This window comes from Ranitomeya variabilis, chromosome 2 (assembly GCF_051348905.1).
Source record: "Ranitomeya variabilis isolate aRanVar5 chromosome 2, aRanVar5.hap1, whole genome shotgun sequence".
Classification (NCBI taxonomy): domain Eukaryota; kingdom Metazoa; phylum Chordata; class Amphibia; order Anura; family Dendrobatidae; genus Ranitomeya; species Ranitomeya variabilis.
In genome coordinates, this window is record NC_135233.1 from 702,540,553 (window position 1) to 702,553,178 (window position 12,626).

The 12,626-nt window shown below is 38.9% G+C and overlaps 1 protein-coding gene across 1 annotated transcript in view; it reads left to right on the forward strand.

Annotated features, from left to right (window-relative positions):
* Nucleotides 1–12,626, forward strand: part of LOC143807646 (uncharacterized) — a 1,106,746-nt gene that overhangs the window by 1,045,865 nt on the left and 48,255 nt on the right. Inside the window, exons 153-154 of the mRNA XM_077289447.1 lie at nt 8,909–8,956; nt 9,951–9,998. Coding sequence (XP_077145562.1) covers nt 8,909–8,956; nt 9,951–9,998 — 96 coding nt within the window. The remainder of the gene's footprint in view (nt 1–8,908; nt 8,957–9,950; nt 9,999–12,626) is intronic.

Genomic DNA, 12,626 nt, shown 5'->3' on the forward strand with positions numbered 1-12,626 from the left:
AAGTCTATCAGGGCACAGTGCTTTGCTTTCATGGCTACTCGGTGAATTAACTGAGTTAGTCCATACCACCATATAGTGCCGCCATTTGCTAGCAGCAGGTACTCCTGCACGGTGGACCCCGGGCTGCGAACGCACCAATATCAATAAAAACATCTCTATTTACTCGGTGCGTTCCGCTAGCCCTAACATAATCCAACCGATAAACGGCGTAATGGGAAATAAAACTGAAACACCAAAATAAATTTTATTTGGTAGCCGCAACATTGCAATAATGTGCAATAACAGGCAATCAAATGATCGTACATACCCCAGAGTGGCATCAATAAAGATATTAGCTTTTCATGCAAAAAATAAGCCCACACCCATCCCCAGATCCCGATAAATGGGGATGCTCCAGGTCTAGGAAAATAGCGCCATTTCTTTTTGCAAAAAAAAGAACCTAAACTCGTAATCACCTGGAGAATCATACTGGTAGGTCAGTTTTAGCATTTAGTGAACATGGTTAAAAAAAATTGTGGAATTGCACTTTTTTTGCAATTTCAATGCACTTTGAACTTTGAACTTTTTTCCTTGTTTTCCAATGCAAGATATGGTAAAATCAATAGAGTCTTTCAAAAATACAACTTGGCCTGCAAAAAAAAAAAAAAAGCCCTCACATGGCCAAATTAGCGGAAAAATAAAGTTATGGCTCTGGGAAGACAGAGAGCAAAAAACAGAAATGCAAAAACATAAAATCCCAAGGTCATGAAGGCGTTGATGGCGTTTACATGCCGATCCTGTTTCTTTCTTCGCACATGATGGCTGAATTAATCAGCCATCAGGTGTTTCTAGCAGCCACGGGTGAAGTAGAGAAATGCTCATGTCTGTTAACATGTTAAATCCTGCTGTCAATCTCTGGCAGAGGGCAAGTCTTTCCTTGAGTCCATCGGTGCAGCCAGGGGTCTGCTAGAGTTTCATAGGAGATTGTAATTTTAGCTATATCTTGCAGCACTAGTGCACTGCTATGTGTACCACAGGCAATCAGATGATTGTGGCTCACATAGAATGACTATTAAATACAGTAAAAAGTAAAAAAAAAATTAAAAAGTTTTAAGAACATGAAAAAAAAACACAAAAGTTCAAATCATCCTCCCTTAGATCCATTAAAATAACACATTTAAAAACAATCCACATATTTGGTATTTCTGCATTCATAAAAGTCCAATCTATCAAAATATAAAATAAATTAATTAGGTTGTTAAATGTCATAACAAGAACAAACATTGAAATGCAAGAATAATGGGGTTCTTTGGCTGACACAACATTGCAATAAAATGAGATAAGAATGCTATTGAAACATCATATCTACCCCAAAATAATATCAGTAAAAACATCAGCTCAGGGAGGAAAAATTAAGCCCTTAGACAGCACTATATTCTGAAAAATGAAAACATTATTTTTTTATTTTTCCAATTTTCTAAAAAAAAAAAAAATCACAACATAAATAAAAACAAAATTATATTTGATATCTGCAAAATCACACTAGCCTGGTGAATCATATTACCAGGTCAGTTTTACCATATACTGTAGTGAATATGGTAAATAAAAAAACAAAAAACAATTGTGAAATTGTATTTTTTTTTTACATTTCAAAGCAAGGATTTTTTTTTTGCTTTTCAGTACACTATATGGTAAAATGAATGGTGTAATTCAAAAGTACAACTGTTCCTGCAAAAAACAAGCCCTAATATGGCTATATTTACAGGGAAAAAAAGTGGAAAATATATCAGGTGTGAAGGGGTTAAATTACTAAGATGACACAGTGCTTGTAAAAAAAAGCAACTTTGCAATTCACTTCTTAATAAAAATCCTTATAGTTTACTGCTTGTTACCAAGATTGTCAGTCACCTCTGCAGCCTCTTAGAGTTTACTGGTACTGATGAGTGAGCCTGCTCAAATAAGGTGTTATCCAAGCATGCTCGAGTGCTGATAGAGTATCTTCAGCGTGCTCAAATATTATGTTCGAGTCGCGGTGGCTGCATGTCTCGCGGCTGTTCGACAGCCACAACACATGCAGGGATTGCCTGTTTGTAAAATATTTTTCATATTTCATATTTTTCATCACTTAAATAATAAAAAAAACCTATACAAGTTTGGTATTGCTGTAATTGTGCAGACTTGCAGAATTATATTGCAAGCCGTAATATCAAACCCTAAAAACAATAGCAGAATTGTGGGGGGGTTTTTGAGCAATTTCAAAATACTTTTTTTCCCCCATTTTCTTATACATTGAATGGTAAAATTGATGATGTCAATCTAAACTACAACTTGTCTTATAAAAAACAAACCCTCAAAATAATAAAGTAATGGCTTTTGGAAGCATGGAAAAAATCAAAAGCGCAAAAATGAAAATCACCCAGTCGGGAAGAAGTTAATACGCATATACAGTCTTTGGCCAAAAGTGTTGGCACCCTTCAAATTATTCCAGAAAATGAACTATTTCTCTCAGGAAATTATTGTAATTATACACATGCTAATTTTGTGTGGAGCAACACAACAAACACACAAAAAGGTGATTTGGACATAATTTCACACAAAACTCCAAAAATGGGCCAGACAAAATTGTTAGCTCCTTCAACTTAATATTTGGTTGCACACCCTTTGGATTAAACAACTGCAATCAATCGCTTCATATGACAATCAACAAGCTTCTTGCACCTCTCAACTGGATTTTTGGACTACTCTTCTTTCGCAAACTGTTTCAGGTCTCTCATTTTTGAATTTTCAATATGATTTAGATCTGGACTCATTGCTGGTCACTTCAGAACCTTCCAGCGCTTTGTTTACATCCATTTCTGGGTGCTTCTTGCAATTGGTTTCTGGTCAATTTCCTGGTGGGAAACCCATGTAGGGCGCAAACCCAGCTGTCTGACACTGGGCACTATATTGCAACCCAAAATCCTTTGGTAATTTTCAGATTTCATGATGCCTTGCACACATTTAAGGCACCCAGTGCCAGAGGTAGCAAAACAACCCAAAAATATGTTTGAACCTTAACCATATTTGACTGTACATATTGTGTTCTTCTCTTTGTAGGCCTCATTTCGTTTCCGGTAAACAGTAGAATGATGTGCTTTACCAAAAAGCTCCATCTTGGTCCCATCTGTCCAAAACATGCATTCCCAGAAGGGTTTTGGCTTACTTACATACATTTTAGCAAACTGCAGTCTGCATTTTTATATATTTGTGTCTGTTAGGTGTCGAGTTCCCGCCGCTGCATAGGGGGAATCTCGAACCATTTCCGCTGCGGTCTCCCATTCTCCTCCAGCCACAGTGGAGCCTGCTCAGCAGAGATGTCGGTCCCAGCGTCTGACTCAACCTGATACTGTGCATCTGGTTACTGCTGCCTTTCCAGGCTCAGCCATTGTAGCCAGCGCTGATCAGAGGTGAGCAGGCATCCTTAGGACTAAGTCCTGCTTTTCTTCTTCTGAGCATGCCCAAGGGACGACCTCTCATTGGAGGTCGGGGGTCACATGCTCAGGTCCTGTAGCAGCTCCTATTGGACCACTAGGAAGGTCTTGGAGAGCTTCCGCTATAAAAGGTTCACAAGGCTGCATGGCCATGCGCTAGCATAAACTTATTATTGTGTGTGGATGTATGCCTGTCGATGGATGAAAGCTCCGAATCATTCCCATCCCTAGCTTTGTTGACTGTTCGTGAATGGTGGAAGCTACCTAGCACCTGACAGTGCTATTCCGCACAGCTAGCACACGATACAGTGTCTGATAGCAATGACCGCCAATGCGGCGCCGTGCACTAATAGAGCGCTTTCCTGGCCCAAGTCTGGGTGGTTAGTGGTGTCCGCCAGAGCGGCACTGCATGCACTCTTGGGCAGTAAATTATTTTTTCTGTTTATCTCTGACACCCCAGTAGTGGTGTCGAGCGCAAGAGGTCTAGAGGAACGCTTTCCCTGAGTCTTGGGATAGAGTTCTGTGACTCCTTGCTTGCACTCTTTGTGCAGTACCGCTGCCCTGTGATGCAACAGGGTTTGCTTCCTTCATACCAAGTGAAGCTAACCCGTGTGTGTACTCACACTATACCACCATATAGTCCATCATTACTCAGCAGCAGATTCCATCTCTGCACGGTGGACCCCGGACTGCGAACGCACCTTATACCATCCTTCAAATTATTTGGTGCGTTCCATTAGCCCTAACAGTGTCATAACATTTAATTTCACTCAAATGTTGACGAACCCTGAGCCTGCAAGACAACTTGAATTTCTGTGGAATTTGATTGGGGCTGCTTATCTACATTCAGACTATACTGCGTTGCAACATTTCATACATTTTTATCTGTCTTGTACGTCCAGGGAGATCATTTACAGTGTCATGGATCGAAAATGTCTAGATTATGTAGCGCATCATCTACAAAGGAACATCAAGATCTTTGGAGATGTACTTGTAACCTTGAGATTGTTTATGTTATTCAACAGTTTTGGTTCTCAAGTCATCAGATAGTTCTCTTCTGTTTTCCATGCTTGGTGTGGCATACACAGCACACAATGTTAAGAATGAGTTAACTTTTGCCGTTTATATCTATGTGTTCAGATGTGATTTACATATATTCCACACCTGTTACTTGCCACAGGTGAGTTTGAATGAGCATCACATGCTTGAAACAAAGTTGTTTACCCACAATTTTGGAAAGGTGCCAGCAATACTGTCCAGCCCATTTTGGGGGTTTTGTATGAAATTCTGTCCAATTTGCTTTTTTTGCTGTTTTCTTTTGTGTAGTTAGAATACACACAAAGAAAATAAACATGTATATAACAAAACGTGTAATTACAATCATTTTCAGGAACAATTTCAAGGGTACCAACACTTTCAGCCATGACTGAATATACACTAGTTTGCGAAAGTATACACCTCCCTTGGCATTTTTCATGTTTTGATACCTCACAACCTGAAATTACACAGTTTTTTTTGAGCATTTGCATCAGTTCATGTAAAGAACATGTCTACAGCTGTGAACATCTGGTTTTCTTTTCATTCTAAAGCAAACAAAAAATAAGACAAGATAACTGATAACTTCAGTGTGCATAACTATTCATCCCCTATAGTCAGTACTTTGTAGAGACTCCTTTTGCGGTAACGGTAATTACAGCTGCAAGTCAATTTGGATAAGTCTCTATAAACTTTCCACATTTTGCCGCTAGGATTTTTTCCCATTCCTCAAGTCAAAACTGTTCCAGCTCCTTCAAGTTGGATTGTTTCCTCTGGTGAACAGCTATCTACAAATATGACCACTGATTCTCAATTGGACTGAGGTCTGGGCTTTGACTGGGCCACTCCAAAACATTTACACGTAACCCCTTAAACCACTTCATTGTTGCTTTAGCAGTATGATTTAGGTCATTGTCTTGTTGGAAGGTGAATCTCCATCCTAGTCTCAAATCACTGACAGACCGAAAAAAGTTTTACTCAAGAATAACCCTATATTTTGCACCATCCATCTTCCCCTTGTCTCAAATCATTTTCCCTACACCTGCTGCCAAAAAATATCCCCAGAGTACGATGCTGCCACCACTGTTTCACTGTGGGGATGGTGTTCTTGGGGTGATGAGTTGTGCTGGTTTGGCGCCAGACATAGCGTTTCATTTGGTGGTCAAAAAGTTTAATTTTGGTCTCATCTAACCACAGCACCTTCCTCCATACATGTGGCTAGTCTCTCACATGTCTTTTGGTAAACTCTAAAGGAGCCTAACAAGTTTTGTGTGTAAGTGAAAAAAAATTCTTCTCACTCTTCCATAAAGGCATGTGGACACAATCTCCAGTCTCTGCTTGGGAACACTGCAGCTCATTCAGGGTTACCTTTTGTCTTGGGTCTGCCTCTCTGATTAAAGCCCTGATTGCTGAGAGTTTGGGTGGGCGGCCCAGTCTTGGCAGGTGTGTTGTGATTCTATATTTTTTCCATTTGATGATAATGGATTTGATGGTGCACCAGGGGGTCACCAGAGATTGGGATATTTTTCTTTAACCTAACCCTTACTTGTACTTCTCAACAACTTTTTCTCTGACTTGTTTAGAGATCTCCTTGGTTTTCATGGTGTTGTTTGGTTAGTGGTGCCTGTTGCTTAAGGCCATGTGCACACGTTCAGTATTTTTCGCGTTTTTTTCGTGTTTTTTCGCTATAAAAACGTGATAAAAACGCAAAAAAAATGCTAACATATGCCTCCCATTATTTTCAGTGTATTCCGCATTTTTTGTGCAAATGTAGCCTTTTTTTCCGTGAAAAAATCGCATTGCGGAAAAAAAGCAACATGTTCATTAAAATGCGGAATTGCAGGGGATTCCGCACACCTAGGAGTCCATTGATCTGCTTACTTCCCGCACGGGGCTGTGCACACCATGCGGGAAGTAAGCAGACTGTGTGCGGTTGGTACCCGGGGTGGAGGAGAGGAGACTCTCCTCCATGCACTGGGCACCATATAATTGGTCAAAAAATAAGAATTAAAATAAAAAATACTATACTCACCCTCGATGTCTTCCCGCCTCTCCGCTACATGCTGCCGCTTCGGTTTCTGTAGCTGGTGTGCGGTGAAGGACCTGTGATGACGTCACTGTCTTGTGATTGGTCGTGAGCGGTCATGTGACCGCTCACGTGACCGCGACGTCATGGAAGGTCCTGCGCGCACACACCAGCTATAGGAAGAGGAACGGACGTCGCTGAGGAAATCGTCTGGGTGAGTATAAGCATTTTTTAATTTTTTTTATTATTTTTAAACATTCTCTCTTTTACTATAGATGCTGCATAAGCTGCATCTATAGTAAAAAGATGGTCACACTTGTCAAACGCTATGTTTGACAAGTGTGACCAACCTGTCAGTCAGTTTTCCAAGTGATGCTACAGATCGCTTGGAAAACTTTAGCATTCTGCAAGCTAATTACGCTTGCAGAATGCTATAAAAAAAAACGCAAAAAAAACGGAAAAAAAAATCAAAAAAAAAAAATGCAGATTTCTTGCAGAAAATTTCCGGTTTTCTTCAGGAAATTTCTGCAAGAAATCTGGACGTGTGCACATACCCTAATGGTGTTGTCACCTCTTGACCTGTCAGAAAAGGTGTATATATAATAACAAACCATGTGTCACTTAGATTGCACACAAGTGGACTTCCTTTCACTAAGCTTGTGACTTATTAAGTTAATTGCTTGCACTAGAAATTGTTAGGCGATTATTCGCAAAATATAATAATAATCTTTATTTTTATATAGCGCTAACATATTCCGCAGCGCTTTACAGTTTGCACACATTATCATCGCTGTCCCCGATGGGGCTCACAATCCAAATTCCCCATCAGTATGTCTTTGGAAAGAGGTGAATACATATGCAATTGACAATTTTTAGTTAATTGATCCCATAAATATAATTTATGCCTATATTTTTCACAGTTCACTTCACCAATTTAAGACTATTTGAAGCTTATGCACGCCCAAATCTGATTGCAAAAATATTTAAACAGATTAAAATATAACAAAATAGGTAAAAAGCCAAGGTATGTGAATACTTTCACAACCCACTGTACATTTACAGTATATATATGAACACATACAAATATTTACAGTGTATATAAAATATTTCATTTGTAAAAATACATCACAAACTGTTTAAATGTATGCAAGATTGCCAGTTGTGTTCAGTAGTTTTTTTTTCATTTCTATAAAGCTTAGGCCTAGATTTTTGAATGCTTCATTTATTAGTCACCAAATTTCAAATGGTGAGTTTCAAGTCTTACACTTATTGGTTACTGAGCAGTCTCCTTCTTCCTGCCTTGATTGATGTGGATGATGCATACAACATCATCCGCAGGTCTCAGTGAACCTTGCCACTTTGCGGTTCACTCTGGAAGTGAAGTCAGTGCATGTGCATTAGTAAAGTAGCATAAAGAGCAGCTATGCTACAACTGTGCAAGCATTTGTTTCCCCGAAACCTGTTGATGGCATTAAATTGTGTTCATCACAGCAAATCAAGGCAGGAGGATGGCAATTCTGTCTTTAGAGGAGGCACATACATCAGACCACAGTTGTCCATATGATCGGAACATGCTGATTAGCATACTGTGTGGTAGATTTATACTATGGTGTTGTTGCCATATGACTTACATAGAGGTTGATAGACTACAGTAATTGGCCAGTTAAAGGTGGTGGCTTTAGTTTCCTTTTTACTGTTATTTACTCCAGTAAATGGTCCATATTTATTAATAAGGGCCTGTTTCACATTAGCTTTATTGAAGAGAGTAGTTGATCAAATTAATTTATTAAAAGGCGCATGACTCTGGAATTGTTTCATTACTAGAATTTTTTTTGTTCCTACAATGAGATACTGTGTATTTGTGGCACTAAAGGTTAAGTGCTGATGATGAGATTTTTGTGAGTTTTAGACTCGGCATATTTGTAAAAAACAATCGCAACATTTTACAGTTCCAGCAAATTGGATTGGAATGATAGAAATCTGACGCCCACTGTGATTGTTTTTATGCTGCATAAACTGACCTACGGTAGGTTTTCACATTTCCTTGGGTTTGCGCTGAGTTTTATGTGCAGTTTTTCCTCAATAAATTACATTAGTTATGGAAAATCTTCAAGGTAAAAAACTCACTCTAAATGCTCATCGTGGGAATTTAGCCTAATTTGTGCCATTTTAATATTTATCTAAAAGTATTTTAAAAGCTTGACCCTTTCGCACATTTTGGTGTAATCCTACGGGTAGATTTTTAGCCTGCGCCATTCCCACCAAAATTTATATTTTACCCATGTCTTAAACATTTCCTTGTGTGATTTAAAAAAACATAATTAATAATCTCCACTGTGGAAAGCGCAATAGATAAAGTTACTCTTTAGATCTAGATATATCATTTTTTTTCCCCCAGAAACAACAGAACAAACGTTGGAAAAAGAACTTAAGAAAATAACTAAAGGTATGATGTATAAAGACATTATTTATCACTTTTCAATTTGAAGTTATAGGAGGTCTGTCTGAGCAAATTGAATTTCAACACTATTTAGTTAAATTAGTACTCAGTTATGTAGTTTGCATATTTTCTTACATTTGCTTGCAATATTAGCCCCATAATGCTCCATGAGGTTTTTCTACATCATGAAGTGATTCAGGATGTATGGAGTGGGCTGAAATGCTGATGTGCTACACAGCCAGCATCTGTCTCTAACAGCAATGCCAGTCGCTACTGTTAAATCTTTGAAAGCTGTCACCAATTACTGAACTTGTCTGGACAACATTTAAGTGCCCATTGCAGCCAATCCAACCTCTGGCTAGGATTCATAGGAGACCTTGATTTAGCTAAATACTGCAGTATTACAGCATATAATACAAGCGGTTACCTATGGGTAACGAAAAATGAGGAAAAAATAAGAAAAAGTTTTGAAAAGTATAAAAAAAATGAAAAGCATAAAAATTCTAATCACCTCCCTCAGCATCACCCACCCCATCCCCCTTTTCCAAATTAAAAATAAATAATCTAAAAATAACTAAAAATACAAAGTTTAAATAGTTGCTTGAAGCACAGCTTGATCTGCCTTTGTCTCACTGTCCTGAGTCCTCTCTATAGGGTATAAATGGAGCTGACACTATGCTGCCAGTCCACCTTGCTTTAAATTATGTGAATTTGATAGGTTTTATTTTGAGAGTGGGTTCAGGGGATAGAGGGAAGGGAAGAAGTGTTTCAAGTAGCCAAAAAAGCATATTTCACTTATAAGATATAAAGTTTCTTATATTTACTCATACTATTGATTTATGCAAAGTTTTTTAAATGATTGTGACCATTAACCAATTAAAGTAAGCCATGTAAAGTAAATGCTCAATCACTGTAAGCTTTAAGCTACAGAATCTTTTAAACTACAATATACTGTATCTTTATATATCATGTCCTATTACTGTTATGTTTGCTTTTTCAGTATCACCAATTGATAAGGTTGAAAAAGAACAAAAGCAACCTAAAAAAGGTAATTTCACATATAATAACTGTTACGTGCTATAAATTGTTTATATGAACCTTTTACATGTTTCATATATAGCCATAAAAACTTTGCTGACGCCAGTGGCTACTTCACCAGCTAGGGGCTTGTGGACTGTTGGTTGACATATCACAGAAAAGCTTTGAGATGTAACAGCCTTTCAACTGCTCATCCAAAAGAGTGTATTTTATATATGCTGTATATATACAGTATACAGGGGGTGACTCATGTATTGAACATGTCACCAATTTTCAAAGTAAATATATTTTTAAAGGTGCTGTTGACATGAAATTCACACCAGATGTCAGTAACAACCCATCCAATGCACACAGGAAAAAAAATCACACCATACATGCCCATAAATTATGTGTGAACTGATAATGAGAAATGACACATGGAAAAAGTATTGAACTCACTTTCTGAAATGTATTTAATACTTTGTACAAAAGCCTCCAAGACGCCTCCTTTATCTAGTAACTAGACACATGTATTGCTCAGATGTGAGTTTGGCCCATTCTTTCTTACAAACTCTCTTCAAATCCTGAAGGTTCCATGGTCTCCTTCTATGAACTCAGAGCTTTAGTTCCCTTCATAAATTTTCTATTGGATTCAGGTCAGGTGATTGGATGGGCCATTCTAGCAGCTTAATTTTCTTTCTCTCAAACCAATTGAACGTTTACTTGGCTATATGTTTGGGATAACTGTCTTGCTGAAATATCCACTATCATTTCATGTTCATCAATATTGCAAAACAATGGGGAGACAAAGAGCGCAATAGGGTCTTATCCATGTTACACAGAGGAGAATATACACCAAATTTGCTCACCTGGTTAGGATGAGATTAGAGCATATAGTGTTGTGAATTCTGCTTTTGGGCTCCCTCCGGTGGTTGTAGGTGGTAATGCAGTTGTCCCTGAGTTGCAGTCCTGGTCAGGTGTTGCTGATTGCAGTTCTGACTGGGGTATTTAGGCGTGCAGGATTCATTAGTCCTTGCCAGTTGTCCTTGGTTGTTGGAGGTGTTGGTCCTTGTTTGGTCCCTTCTGCCTTGCTACCAAACCAGCAAAGATAAGTGTCTGGTTTTGTTTCTGTGGCACACATGCTGTGTGCTCAATACTTCAGTGCTATTTATTTTTTTGTCCAGCTTAGATTGTGTCAGTATTTTCTCAGTCTTGTTGGATTCTCAGGATTTGCAGATATACATTCCATGTCTTTAGTTAGATTGTGGAACTTTTTGTATTATCTGCTGTGGATATTTTTGGAAGGGTTTTAATACTGACTGCTTAGTATTCTGTCCTATCTTTCCCTATTTAGCTAGAGTGGCCTCTTTTGCTGAAATCTGTTTTCTGCCTGCGTGTGTCTTTCCTCTCCTATTCAGAGTCAATATTCGTGGGGGGCTGCCTATCCTTTGGGGTTCTGCTCTGAGGCAAGATAGTATTCCATTTCCATCTATAGGGGTATTTAGTTCTCCGGCTGTGTCGAGGTGTCTAGGGTTTGTTAGGCACACCCCACGGCTACTTCTAGTTGCAGTGTTAGTTCAGGGTTTGTGGTCAGTACAGTTTCCACCTACTCCAGAGAAAGTTTCATGCGGCTCCAAAGTCACCGGATCATAATAGTACAACTGGCCAACAATGAGTTAAATGCATCTCAGAAGAAGGGAAGAAAGGTGTGGAGTCATTTTTTTTTCTGTAGTTTGTTTTGCCTTTTCTTCCCCCTTTTTCTCTGGGTGGCTGAGGAGTCTTGTGTTAGCATGGATGTTCAGGAATTAGCTTCTCGTGTAGACCAGCTTGCTGCTAGGGTACAGGGAATTTCTAATTATATTGTTCAGACTCCTGTTTTAGAGCCGAAGATTCCTACTCCTGATTTGTTTTTTGGTGACAGGTCCAAATTTTTGAGTTTTAAAAACAACTGTAAACTGTTTTTTGCTTTGAGACCTCGATCCTCTGGTGATTCCATTCAGCAGGTTAAAATCGCCATTTCCCTGCTGCGTGGTGATCCACAGGATGGGCATTTTCCCTGGAATTTGGGAATCCGGCTTTGCTTAATGTAGATTCCTTTTTTCAGGCTTTAGGACTATTATATGATGAACCTAATTCTGTGGATTAAGTAGAGAAGACCTTGTTGGCCCTGTCCCAGGTTCAAGAGGCGGCAGAATTGTATTGTCAGAAATTTAGAAAATGGTCTGTGTTGACTAAATGGAATGATGATGCTTTGGCGGCAATTTTCAGAAAGGGTCTTTCTGAATCCATTAAAGATGTTATGGTGGGGTTTCCCATGCCTGTCGGTCTGAATGATTCTATGTCTCTGGCCGTTCAGATTGATCGGCGCTTGCGGGAGCGCAGAACTGTGCGCGCTGTGGCGTTGTCCTCAGAGCAGAGTCCTGAGCCAATGCAGTGTGATAGGATTCTGTCTAGAACAGAACGACAAGGACTCAGACATCAGAATAGGTTGTGTTATTATTGTGGCGATGCTTCTCATGTCATTTCAGTCTGCCCTAAGTGGACAAAGAGGATTGCTAGTTCATTTACCATCAGTACTGTACAACCTAAATTTCTGTTATCTGTGTCCTTGATCTGCTCATTGTCATCATTTTCTGTCATGGCATTTGTGGATTCAGGT